The 14,221-nt window shown below is 26.6% G+C and overlaps 1 protein-coding gene across 1 annotated transcript; it reads left to right on the plus strand.

Moving 5' to 3' along the window:
* Positions 1–3,550: 3,550 nt before the first annotated feature.
* Positions 3,551–3,961, plus strand: PG986_005760 (uncharacterized protein; the record flags this gene model as incomplete). The annotated part of the gene is made up of 1 exon (XM_066841982.1): positions 3,551–3,961. The coding sequence occupies one exon, from the start codon at positions 3,551–3,553 to the stop codon at positions 3,959–3,961; it is 411 nt and encodes a 136-aa protein (XP_066701844.1).
* Between the last annotated feature and the right edge of the window lie 10,260 nt (positions 3,962–14,221).

The following is a 14,221-nucleotide window of genomic DNA, read 5'->3' on the forward strand; positions in this document are numbered from 1 at the left end:
GCTTTTATTAAGGTCCTTATTAACTTTCCTCCTCTTTTAAACATTTATTTTTTTTAGATTTACTTTTAAACCGGCCTTTTCTTACTTTAACCGGTTAATTCGAGCCGTTAAATTATTAATACTTTTATTAAGCTTTTTCTATCTTTATATTAAATATCGTAACCCTTAAATTTTTAACTTACTAGTTATTTTTAAGTGTTTTACTCTTTTTAACCTTTAATTTAATTAATTAGTATATATTTTTAACGGTAATAGCTTTATTAATAGCTCGTATTATATTAATATAACGTGGTTTACCACTACGCGACGCATATCACTTGGCGACGCACCTCAATTCAATTCCAATACAATTAAACTTCAACGCGTAATACCTCCACAACCATAATGCCTAATCAATCCCAAGAAGATCGGATAGTTTTAGCAATTCAAGCGACACGAAACGGACCGAATCAAATAAGCCAAAGAGCAGCAGCAAAAGCTTACAACATACCCGAATCAACTTTACGCCATCGAATCCACGGCCGAACTTCAGAACGCGAAATCCGACCGAAACGACGTAAAATAAATCCAACTGAAGAGGAGGTACTTCGCAAGCATATAATTGATCTGGATATCCGAGGGATGCCTCCCGATCTCGCTGGTGTAGAAGATATGGCTAATCTCCTTACCGCGTCGCGCGGCGGCGACCGCGTCGGCAAGCACTGGGTCAGGCGCTTTATCGACCGCAACCCGGACCTGAAGACCAAAATGAATCGTCGGTACGATTACCAGAGGGCTCTTTGCGAGGATTCTAAAGTTATTTCTGCCTGGTTTGCGCTGGTCGCGAATATAAAGGCGAAATACGGGATCGTCGACGAAGACATCTGGAATTTCGACGAGACCGGCTTCATGATGGGCATGATCGGGTCAACACTCGTCGTAACACGCGCCGAGCGGCGTGGAAAGGCGAAGTCGGTCCAGCCTGGTAATCGGGAATGGTCAACGGCGATTGAATGCATTAATTCGCAGGGCTGGTGCATTCCGCCGTTCTTGATCGTTCAAGGCCAATATCACCTCGCGAACTGGTCCCGCGAAACCGATTTACCGGGCGACTGGGTGATCAAGCCGACTTCCAATGGCTGGACCAACAACGAGACAGGCCTAGACTGGATCAAACACTTCGATAAACATACCAGATCGCAGACGAAGGGTCGCTACCGCCTCCTGATTCTCGACGGCCACGAGAGCCACATTTCGGCCGAATTCGAGGCATACTGCCAGGACAACGATATTATCACTATTAGTATGCCTCCCCATTCATCGCACTTGCTCCAACCTCTCGATATAGCACTTTATTCGCCTTTAAAACGTGCTTATTCGAAAGAAATCGAGCTATTTATCAAGGCTTCTATAAACCATATTACCAAGCTCGAGTTCTTTATCGCCTTTAAAGCCGCGCATTTTACTGTTTTTACGGAAGCCAACATCAAATCTGGATTCAGCGCATCTGGTTTAGTACCTCATAACCCTGACGAGGTAATTAGCAAGCTGAATGTGCGTCTCCGGACGCCTACACCTAACCCATCCCGTCCAGGGACGGCCAGTACCTACGACCCTCAAACGCCGTCCAACCCCCAACAAACAACTAAGCACTCTACTTATATCAAAAAGAGGGTGTCTACCCATCAAGGAAGCTCTCCGACGCCGATTTTAGATGCGGTAGACCAGATGGCGAAGGGTATGACCAAAATGGCCCATGAAATGACCCTTATGCGCGATAGGATGCATATGCTGGAGGAGGCTAATTTGGCACTTTCTAAGCGCCGGAGAGCCAAAAAGTCGCGAGTCCAGCTTGGAGGAGCCCTTACTATTGAGGAATCTCAGCAGCTACAGGACGAGAAGGCAAAAGGGAAGCGTTCAGCGCCCGATGAAGGTGAAAATGGGGGGTTCGTCGAAGCGGAGGGCGACCGGTGGAAGGCGCTGTGGTGTTTGCGGCGAGACAGGTCATAATGCGCGAACATGTGAAAAGGATATAGAATCAAGCGAGGAATCGGATAGCGAGTAGTTTTAATTGATTTTAAGCGTTGTGGTTGAATTAATTTATGTAAAAGGGTCGAGAAGTGGAAAAGGTGCGTCGCCAAGTGATATGCGTCGCGTAGTGGTAAACCACGTTAACGAAGCTTATTATTTATCGATTTATTAATATTAAGAAAGTAAATATTAATTACTACTTATTTATTAATAATAACTTTAAAGGTAAAAGTTACTTTACGTACTTTAATTTAAGCTTAAAAAAGTCCCCTTTTTTAATATAACTATTATTAATAACGGTATATATTAAGTCGAACTCTTTTCGAAACCTTTTTTTTAAAACCTTAAAATAGTTAATAATTAAGGGTTAAAATATATAAAAGTTATATAATAATAAATAAAAAAGCTATACTTTAACCTTTAACGTCGTTAATATAAAATTATTATTAATATAACTTTTATATTTATTTAAAATTAAAAGCTTTTATTAATTAAAGTTATTAAGTTTAATTAAAGAGATAAAGATTTTTCTTAATTATTTTAAGGCTATAAGATTAAAAATTTATTCTTTTAATAACGCCTTAAAGGCTTAATCTTTATATTTATAATTAATTTTATTCTCTTTTTAAGGGAATTATTATTATTAAACCGATTAATTTTTAAATATAATTAAAGGCGGCAAGATATTATTAATAATATTAATATACTTTAAAATAATTATTTATTTACGATTAATCGAATCGTTTTATATTAAACTTTAATAGGTAATAAGGCCGATTATTATAATACCTTCTTTTATTATTATCGTAATTTTTATTTTATCGGCGTTAAATTTAAATCGAGGGGGTATATTTATAATAATAATAATATTAAACTAATTAAAAAACCTTTACACGGCCCCGTTTAATGTATATATAAGGCGCTAGAAATTTATCGCTTTAATACGCATAATTTTAAAGGCTAGATCATATTTTAAAAAACAGTGCACTTATCGTTTACTAATAAAGTAATCGATTCTTTTTATAAGGAGAATACGTTAAATATATATATAAAAAAGTCGGTACGTAAGTATATAGTTTAAATTAATTTAAAAAGGGTTTATTTAATTAAAAAGGTTTTTTTAATAAAGGTAAATAATTATAAAGCTTTATATTTCTCTTTTTTATTAGGGTTTTCTTTAATTTAATTATAAAAAGTACCTTTATTAATATTATAGTTTTTAACTATATAATTAATATTTTCGCCGGCTAGTATAGCTTAAATCGTTTATATAATATATACTTCTTTAATTATATTAATAATAATAAAAAGAGGAAAAAAAGGAAGAGATTAATTTACTTTAATTAAGAGATAAGTGAAATTTAACCCCTTTATATACTATTGTTATTACTCAGGGGCTCTAGAATTATTTAAAATTAAGAGGGGTCAGTGAGGGGGGGGTCAGCCAGAGGGGGTTGCATCTTACCCGCTCGGGGGCCGGGGGCCCAACGGAGAGCTCCTCGCAGACGGATGGCACGTAAACGCCGCCATCGATACGGACATGGAGTACACGTGTCCCACGTCGCGCGTGGCCCAGGACGCCGCGTTCCGCCTCGGGCTGCCCGTGTGGTGGTCCTGGTTCAACGCGACGTTCCCGAACACGGCGCTGCGGGAGGGGCTCGGCGTCTACCACTCCTCCGAGAGCCCCGTCGTGTTTGGCTCGTACCCGCAGGTCAACGCGACCGCGGAGGAGGCGAGGGTTAGCGCGGTGATGCAGACGGCGTGGGCGGACTTCGCCAAGGACTCGTTCGGGGTCGGTCTAGGATGGGAGCCTGTGGGCTCGGGAGAGGCAGGGGGCCATCCGGTCGCGGCTTTCGACGTTGGAGCGGGTTTAGGTGTTAAGGGCTGGACAGCTATTAATAATGGGACTTTAGATAGCGCTTATGGGATCTTTAAGCCGATATATAAATAGCGCGTGGGAAGCTTATAATAGTAAAGGTCGGTTAAAAAGTAAGGTATAAATAAAAAAAATAAGATTAGTAAAGGTTACGTTTAAAAATAATTTATATATAACGGGTAATTTATAACTTAATTTAAACGATAACTTTAAGTTAATTACTATTAAAGTATTAATTTCTTAATTAAATATTAAATAAAAGTAAATTAATATAAAGTTTTTAAAGTATTAACTATAATTTTAAAATACGTTATATAATAAAGAAAAGGTAATTATAAGTAATTATCGAGTAATATTTTAAACGTGTTTATTTTAATTAATTAGCTTTTAATTTATTAATTAACGTACGTACTTTTTTATTTAATTAATTTAAAGTTTATTTAAAGCTTATTCGAAGTTTATTTAAAATAAAAGTAACGTTTTAAGAGATCGAGTGTATATTAAAAGCCGAGCGTAAATAATATTATATTTATTAATTTTTATATATATCGATTTAAAGATTAAACGCGAGTAATATTATACTTACTCTTATAATATTTTTTATAAACTATAGCACTTATAATACCTTTTATAATACCTTTTATAACGCTCTTTACGCTTTATAAAGCCTTATAAAGCGTTTAAAAAGCTAGATTAACCGATTTAAAGTTAATTATTTTATTTAATTAAAATTTATTAATATAATTAAATACGATTAACCGGTTTTAAAATAAAACGAAAAAAAATAATGATTAACTAGCTTTTTTTACTTTTAATTAAAAGGTTAAAGTAAATATACTATTAAACTTTCGGTTAATATATAAAAAAAAGGGCCGTTATTAAATATATATTTCTAACCTTTTTAAAAGGACGTGCGCGGCTTAAAAGTTTAACTAATTAATTAAAGTAAACACGCCCTTTACGAGAATATTCCACGGTTAAACGATATAGCTTAGCTTATTTTATTATAAGCTATTAAATAGATTCACGGGATTTAATTCTCGGATTAAAAAAGAATTATATATAATTAATAAATGTCCTGCACACTAATTATCGCTTAAAGTATATTAGTAATCTAGTGATTAAATCGTTCGCTCGAATCGGCGTCCGGTATAACTAGAATTAGCCACTAACGGTGCGCTTCGTGTCGGTATCTCCTGCACTTTTTAAAACAGCTAAATAAAACATACGGCGTATTATAAGTGTGCGTAAAACTTAACTATAGCTAAGACTTATATATTTATATATTAACCTATCGTAGGAGGATAATGACAAGGGGTCGCCCCTTAACGCGCTTAGCGCGTTACGTAAGGTATTTTATTTATATATTTATTAATACAGTAATATCTTTTTTTTATCCTTTCTTTTTTTTTAAATAATACTTTAATATTTAATATATTATTCAAACGTTTTTTACCGGGCGATAATTATAAACCCGGAGTTTTTTATTAAATAAACTCGTTACTATTATTATATTACTTATTTTATTAAACCTTATATATTAAAAAGCGATTTTAAATTTATATTTTCTTATACTTTTTTATTTTCTTATTATTTTTATAATACCTATTATATTTAAACTTTTTATTAAGCTAATTAATATTAAATTTAAGACTAAGTGAAATTAATTAAATTAATATAACTCGTTTAAAATAAATACTCTCGAGTATAGTATTTAAATATACCTCGATTTTAATATACTTAACGACGCTTATCTTTATAATAAACTTAAAATATATATAATCGATAAGATTAAATAGGGTTTAACCGAGGACTTTTAATTAATAAGTAAGATTAACTTAATAAACCTTATAATAAGCGTACTTATAACGGTAAAAAACTTAGAACCGATATATAATACGTTTATTAACGATATTATTAAATATATTAAATTTAAATAAAGCGAATAGAATATAAAAATATATTATTATATAGCACGGAAGAATACTTTTATTATTATTAACGAGTGAATTAAGCTTATAGTTTTAAAAGCGTACGTTAACGTAGCCTATAGTAATATTTATAAATTAAACTAATTACTTATACTTTAAAATATTATCCGCTAGCTTAAATAATAGTTTAAACCCTCCGCGAGTTTATATATTACTTTTATTCGAAATTAATATAATAAACTTTTAAAACGAGTTAAGCTAAAGGGAAAAAATCTTTAGCTTTAATTAATATAATAAAGTAAAGTTTATACGAACGTGGTTTTTAAAAGAATCTTTAAAATACAGGGATATTTAATAATTTATATATAGCTTAAAGCGGTTAATAAACAATTAACACTAAGATAAAGTTAACGCCGATTAAAGGAACTTAATTATATAGAGTAAAAAGGATATATATTAATAAACTTAATTATATTAAGCTTATTATTAAAAAAGTAAATAAAATAAAACGAGTTAAAGAGGGGAAAATATTTATTTTATACTTCGTTTAATAATAAGCGGGAAGAGTATAAATTTATTAATAATTATAAGTCGTAAGGTTTATTAAACTATAATTACTTTTATAAACCCCGCTTTAATACTTAGCCACGTTATCGTTAATTATTAATGAACTATTATTTTTTTAAAGTATACTCTTACTAAAAAAACTAAAGGTAAACCTTTTAACCGGTTAATTTATTTAAACTAAAAAGTATACGCGGAGATTAAATACCGATTAAACTCCGACGCTAAGTAAGCCTCGTTACGTTAATAACTTATTAAACTAAGTTAAATTAATTTAAATAGCTCTATACGAAAAAAATATTATATATAATTATTAATTATATACTTTTTAACGTTAAAAAAAACTTTAATATATCGGTCCATTAAAATTAAAAATTATATAACCTCTTATAATTAATTTTAATCGATAATTATAACTTTTATTATATTATTAATAGCGAGGACCTATTAATATTAAAATTTTTAATATTAACTTCGGTTAATAAATTTATAAAAGTAAGTATAACTACGTTTTTAATTAAAGGGTATAAGGTAAGAATTATAAAGAATACCTTTATAATATAAGGTAAATTAACCGACTTTAAGCTTAATAAGATAATATTAATTAAAGGCTTTTATATTAATATTATTTTTAAACCGTTTTTAAAAAGCGTTAATATTTAATATTATAGAAAAGATTATATACTATAAATAAAATCGTTAAAAGATAATATCGTAATATAAAGGCTTATAAAAAGAGGTAACCTAATTTTTATCGAATATAAACCTTTATTTACCTCTTATATTAATTTCTTATTAATAAATATAACCGGCGTAATAAGCACTTATATAATAATAAAATACTTTATAATAGATAAAAAGCCCGTAAAAAAAGTTTATATAAGAATAAATTTAAAAAAAGAGATAGTATATAAGAATAGGATATTTAAATTTAAAGGCTCTCGTAAAGCTTATATACGTAATTAAAGGTATTTTAATTAAAGGTTTAATATAATTAAAGTACGAAATATATATAACGTCGCTTATAAAACGCGTTATTTCGCGAAAACCTATTAAAAGAATATTTAAACCTTTTTACCGTATACATTAAAATCTTTTTAAATACCTTTTAAAGTACGAACTTTTAAAGTATATATTACTATTAAAGAATAATTATAATAATAAGGTATAAACGTACCCTACGAAATCTTATTTATATACGGAATTATTTAAGATAATAAAAGGATTTAAACGATATATTTAGCGTAAATATAATCTCTTTATATACTACCTTAAATATAATAGAGAAACTAGACTATTAGGAATTTAAGGAAATATTTAATATAATCTCTAATATAAAAAGAAAGGTATTATTATAAAATAAAAGCTTATAAATATTAAAAAGCTAATAAATAATTAAAAGTAAATAAGATAAGAAATAATAAATATCGCTTTTAAAATAAGAGTAAACGTTAACTTATTAAAGAGCTTATAGCTCGAAATTATTTAAATAGCTATTAAGCTATTAAATATATATTTTACTTAATCTTAACGGTAGCGAAACCTTAATAAAGTATTAAATTCGTAGTTTACGAGCTACTTTAAATAATATAATTTTACGTAAGTTAAAGCTTTTTAAGTAAATTTAAAGCTTAATTAAAGCGGTATATAAACGTTCGAATATAAAGTTTATATACTCGATCGTAATAAAATTAAAAGCCGGTTATATAAAGAGTTTAAAGTATTTTTAAAGGGTTATATAAAGTATTTAATAAATTATAAAACTATTAATATTTATTATATATAAATTCCTAAATTAATAAGAATTATCGTTTCGCGTAATATTAGGTTTAATAAAGACCTCTTTTACCGAGAGGGGGAAGAAAGGGAGCTAAACCGGAGTAGGGAACTCGTTAAAAAAATCGAAAAAATTACGCTCTTTTCGAGCTTTAAACTATTATCGTACACTACCTTTACTCCTTAGACCCTAGTATTATAAAAGGAGTTAAATAATTCTATTAATCCTATCTCTTATCCCGAAGGGCTTAAAGGGTTAATTTTTTTAAACTTAAAGGGTACGGTAGCTTTTAATATATTTATTAATAAAACCTCGAGGGTAAGCTTAATACTTAAATTACGTTCGAAAGGTTATAAAGCTAAATATAATAATATAAGTAATACGGGACTCCTTTCGTTAAGCTATATATTTAAACCGGAAATAGAGTTTAAAGTAAAGGAATTAATTAAAAACCCGGAGAAAAGAATTAAGATAAATAAATTACCGTTACTTATCTTCGAAAAACGTTAAATAAACGAGCTTACTAATATAAAGAGCCTTAAAGATCCGGAAGCTTTTAAAAGATAAAAAGTAACGTAATCCGGTAAGGAAAAAAAGTAATAAACTTTTAAAAATATTTCTTTTACTATAAAAGAGATTTAAAACGAAATTATTATAATTATATTATTAAAAATAATAGAAACGTTTATATTTAAATATAAACCGCGTACGCGCTATTAAAAGCGTATAAAAAATTTATAAGAGTTTAATTAAAAGCGATTATACTTATTATAATTAAAGAAATAAAAAAATAATAATATCGAAAGTACGTTTTTCGTATTAAATAACGAAATTAAATTAAATAATTTATAAATATTAAAAAATTATAATAAATTAATTCTTTATATAACTTTTATAATAGCTTTATATATATTCTTTATTACTTACTTTTTTTAATATTAATAAAGCGTTATTATTAAAAAATAAAAAGCATTATACTATTTATATTACCGTTACGAAAGTATATTTATTAAAAAAGGTAGCTAAAAAAGCGGTAGCTAAGCTTTATTTAAAACTACCTCTATACTTTTAAAATAAAGTAGCTATTTATCCTAAAAGGAAATAATTTATAGCCGCTATTAAATAAAAAATTAATAACTTAATAAAAATAAAGGCTTAAGAAATTATTAAATACCCCCACGATAATACCCTATTATCGTTAAAGTAAGTATTTATCGATAAATTTAACGAGAATAATATTTATATACTATATAAAACTTAGATTTATATATAAAACGATAAATAAAATATAAACTCGCTTACGAATATATATATTATAATATTAACTATATAATCCTTTTAAATCGTAATAGCCTTAATTATAAAATTTAATTTAGAAACGAAATAATTTAATATAGTTAATATATTTTTTAATATAACTTTCGTTAAAAGATTTTTACCGGTATATTATAAACTCCCTTTAAGGTATAAATAGGCCGGGATATATATTAAGCTTTAAAAAACCCTTTACGAGTTAAAAGAGTCTTTATTATTATAATATAATAACTTCTTTAATATTCTTTATAAGTTAAGCCTTATCGGTTTAAAGAAAGAACCTTATTTATTCTATAATAAAGAGCGTATAGTATTTATAGTTTTTTATATAAATAACTTCTTAATTTACTACTAGAAATTAAAGTAAAATAGAGCCGATAAATTAATAACTAATATTAAATAAGTATATAAGGTTAAAAACTAAGGTAATATAGCCTACTACCTTAGCGTATATATAGTTAAAAATAAAATTAATAAATATCTCTAACTATCCTACGATACTTACTTAAAAAAAGTAATAATTAAATATAATCTAAAAATATTATAAGCTATAATAATACCTTTACCGACCGAGGAATTATTAAAATATATTAGCGAAATATTAAAGTTATAAATTAAAGTTTATTAAAAACGAATTAAATTATTACTTTATAGCTTTATTATAATTCGCTTTAATATTATATTTATATATTTATAACTATTAAAATTTTTAATAAACCTTAACGAAAAATACCTTAAGGCCGTTAACTAATATATTCGATATACTTATAATATTAAATTCGTAATAATCTCCTTTAAAAATTAAAAGAACGGCGCTTAAACGTTAATTATAATAAACGACGCTTTTTCACGAATAACTTAAAAATATATAAATCGTTTTATAAATATATTCTTATATTATTTAATAATTTAATTATATAGAAAATAATTCGGTAAAATATAGTTATTATATTAATTATAAAGGTAGAATTACTAGCTTTATAATAAATAATAAAAAAATTAATTATATTTAAGTGTTTATTTAAAGATTTAAAGCTAATATTTAATACCTTATTCTCGATATATTATAATAATTAATAGACTATTAAGTTAATTATAAGTTAAGGGAAGAGGATTTTTACGAAGCTAAAGTATATAAATATTTAAAACCTTTAATTATAATAAAAGTATTAAAAACGAGTTTTTTAAATAATTTACTTTACTATAAAGAATATATTAATAAATAAATTAACGAAGAACCTTTTATATATTAAGTTCGAGTATTAAAAAGGACTTTTAAACTTATAAAATATTTAATAATTTAATTATATATTATAAGAAAATAAGTATAAAGCGATAGCGGAATAATTATTATAATTATTAAATTTCTATTAATTTAAAAAGTCGAACCCCGAAAGATAAAAACTATTAAGATATAAAAGCCCGCGAAAAGTCTTAATAAACATATTAATTTAATTAATTTATATATTTTAAACATAGAAAAATAAAAAACGCTATAAAATATTTAATACTATTAAAAGTAGCACGTTAATAATAATAAAACGAAGGTTAATTATTTAATTTAACTCGGAGTTAATACTAATAAAAAAATCTTTAAAATCGAATCCTACTAAGGTAAGCGAGGGGCTTTTAAGGGCGAAACGCTTCTTAATAAAGCGGCCACGTATATTAGAATTAACATTACGTAAAAGCGTAAATAAATTACCTAAAATAAGTAAAATACTTAACGAGTTATTAACTTTATATTAAATATTAATAACGGTAAGCTTATTAATATTATTATAAAAATAATAAGTTTAACTTATAACCTCGATATTTATAAACGTATAAAATATATAACGGTATTCTTTAAATTATTTCTATAAAAATTATTAATAAGCGAAATTAAAATATTAAATATCTTAATAAATTTACGCTAGTTTTACCTCTATTTTAAATAGCGTAATTAACGGCTTTTTTAATAAAATAACGAATAATATAACGTACGATTATAAAAGTAAAGTTTTCGTAGTTAAATTATATTAATATATTAAAAATACGTTAAATAATTTATAAAGATATATATATATAATTATATTTATAATAATTAAAGTATTTAATAATATTAAAACTAAAAGTTTTATAGTAACGCGAAGCTCTTATAATATAAGAAAATACCGAGTATAAATAGTTTATATATATATTATAGCGTACTTTACTAGGCTAGATATATTTTTAACTTTTATTCGAAGAGCCCCGAGAGACTCGATAATTAAAAAAAATCGGGGTACTTAGCTAAATAAGCGAACTAACGTTAATTAATAACTTATTTCGAATAACGGCGGTATTTAAAAAAGTTATAATAGTTTAATATTAATCTTTATTTATAACGGTAAAAATAATATATATTTTAAAAAGTTTAACGGGTTTAATAATAAGCTTAATAGGTTTATTAACGCGCTTAACGATAAATTTAATAAATATAATAACGGGCTCTTTAATAAAGGCGGCGGGCTTATTAACGAGTTTAACGAGCGTAATAAAAGGCTCGGTAATAAATTTAATAAGTAAAGTAACGAGGTTATTAATAACAATAATAAATATAGTGATAAATTACTTAATATACTTAATATATTTAACGGAAGATTAATTAAATTATAAAGTACGTTTAATATATTTAGCCTCGTATTAAACCTTTCTTTTAATATCCTTTTTACGCTAAGCGCGGTTTATAGCGATAATTTATCGAAAATCCTTTAAAGGTAAAAATATTTCGTTATTATTTTTATATTTATAAAATAATTTAATAAAGTTATAAGGAAAGTTATCGTCGCTTCCTTTTTTATTAATACTAATAGCGTACGAATTAAAGGTAAAATTAATAACTTTATATATTAAGATTAATATCGTAAAGCTATTTAAGTATATAATATCGATTTACCTATAAATATAATAGATTAAATAGTTTAGAAATTTTTATAAAATAAATTTAAAGTAATAATTATAAATTATTTTATAATTAATAAGTATTTATAAATAAAATATAATATAAGGATTTATATATATAATAATAAGAATATAAAAAAGAAAAGAAAAAGGCTAAACTAGTTAATTATATTTAAAAATACTTTATAATATATTACGAGGTAACTAATTATTTACTTAAGGCTATACTTATTATTTATATTAATAATTATTATAAACGGAATATATTATATTTATTATAATAAACTAGGACTTTTATCTTTTAAATAATAATTATTAAGGTATCTTTACCTTACGATTATTAGTTTATAATAGTTTTAATTTTATTTATATAAATAATTAATTTACTTAATAAGTTAATTAAGGGGTATATCGTAAGAGGATAATAATAAAAAATTACCCTTTAACGCACTTAACGCGTTACGTAAAGTATTTTATTTATATATTTATTAATATAATAATACCTTTCTTTTTTATCCTTTCTTTCTTTCCTTTAGACAGTACTTTAGCACTTAATATACCATCCGAACGCTCTCTACCGGGCGATACAACCCCTTATCATTAGGTCGTACGGCGTGAGGGGCAGGTCACGCACTCTGGTGGTGCATGCTATCCTTTCCGCCCATATCGTATTTTAAAGTGACTTGTCAACTTTATTTCACCTGTCAAAATGGCCACTGTCCCTTGCTCTGTGTATTAGCTCCACCCGGCGCGTTTCCCCCTCGACAAACACATAGTCCACGGGAAACGCCACGCTGATCGCCATAGCGGATGGCGAGAAGACGGAAGCGACGACGACGGCTCTACAGGTGATGCTGACCAGCCAATCAGTAGCGGTAGATCGCAGCCAGCTATACAGGAAGATCGATTTCCGTATCATACCTTTGATATTTCTGTGCCACCTTTTCCAGTCTCTCGACAAGGTGAGTCCTAAAAGACCAAATAGGAGATGCGAGGAGACATCGTACTGCTTGCAAAGTAAGACCGAGTATCGCACGGCAGAGAGCGTTCGGATAGTATATTAAGTGCTAAAGTATAGTTTAAAAGAAAGAAAGAAAGGATAAAAGAAAAAAATATTACCGTATTAATAAATATATAAATAAAATACTTTATATAGCGCGCTAAGCGCGTTAAAAGGCGACCTTTTATCTTTATTCTTTTACGATATACCCTTTAATTAATTTATTAAATAAATTAATTATTTATATAAATAAAATTAAAACTATTATAAGTTAATAATTATAAAGTAAAAGTACTTTAATAATTATTACTTAAAAAATAAAAATCTTAACTTATTAAAGTAAATATAATATATTTTATTTATAATAATTATTAATATAAATAATAAATATAGCCTTAAATAAATACTTAATTACCTCGTAACGTATTATAAAGTATTTTTAAACGTAATTAATTAACTTAGCCTTTTTTTTTTCTTTTTTATACTTTTATTACTATATATATAAATCCTTATATTACGCCTCGCTTATAAATACTTATTAATTACAAAATAATTTATAATTATTATTTTAAATTTATTTTATAAAAACTCTTATACTGTTTAACTTATTATATTTACCGGTAAATTAATATTATACGCTTAAATAACTTTATAATATTAATCTTAATATATAAAGTTATAAACTTTACCTTTAATTTATACGTTACTAATATTAGCGAAGGAGGAAATAACGATAACCCTTTTTATAACCTTATTAAATTACCTTATAAATATAAAAATAATAACGAAATACTCTCACCCTTAAAAAATCTCCGATAAGTTAT

The sequence above is a fragment of the Apiospora aurea genome, assembly GCF_038362705.1.
Source record: "Apiospora aurea strain CBS 24483 chromosome Unknown utg000004l_segment0_segment0, whole genome shotgun sequence".
In the NCBI taxonomy this organism is placed as follows: domain Eukaryota; kingdom Fungi; phylum Ascomycota; class Sordariomycetes; order Amphisphaeriales; family Apiosporaceae; genus Apiospora; species Apiospora aurea.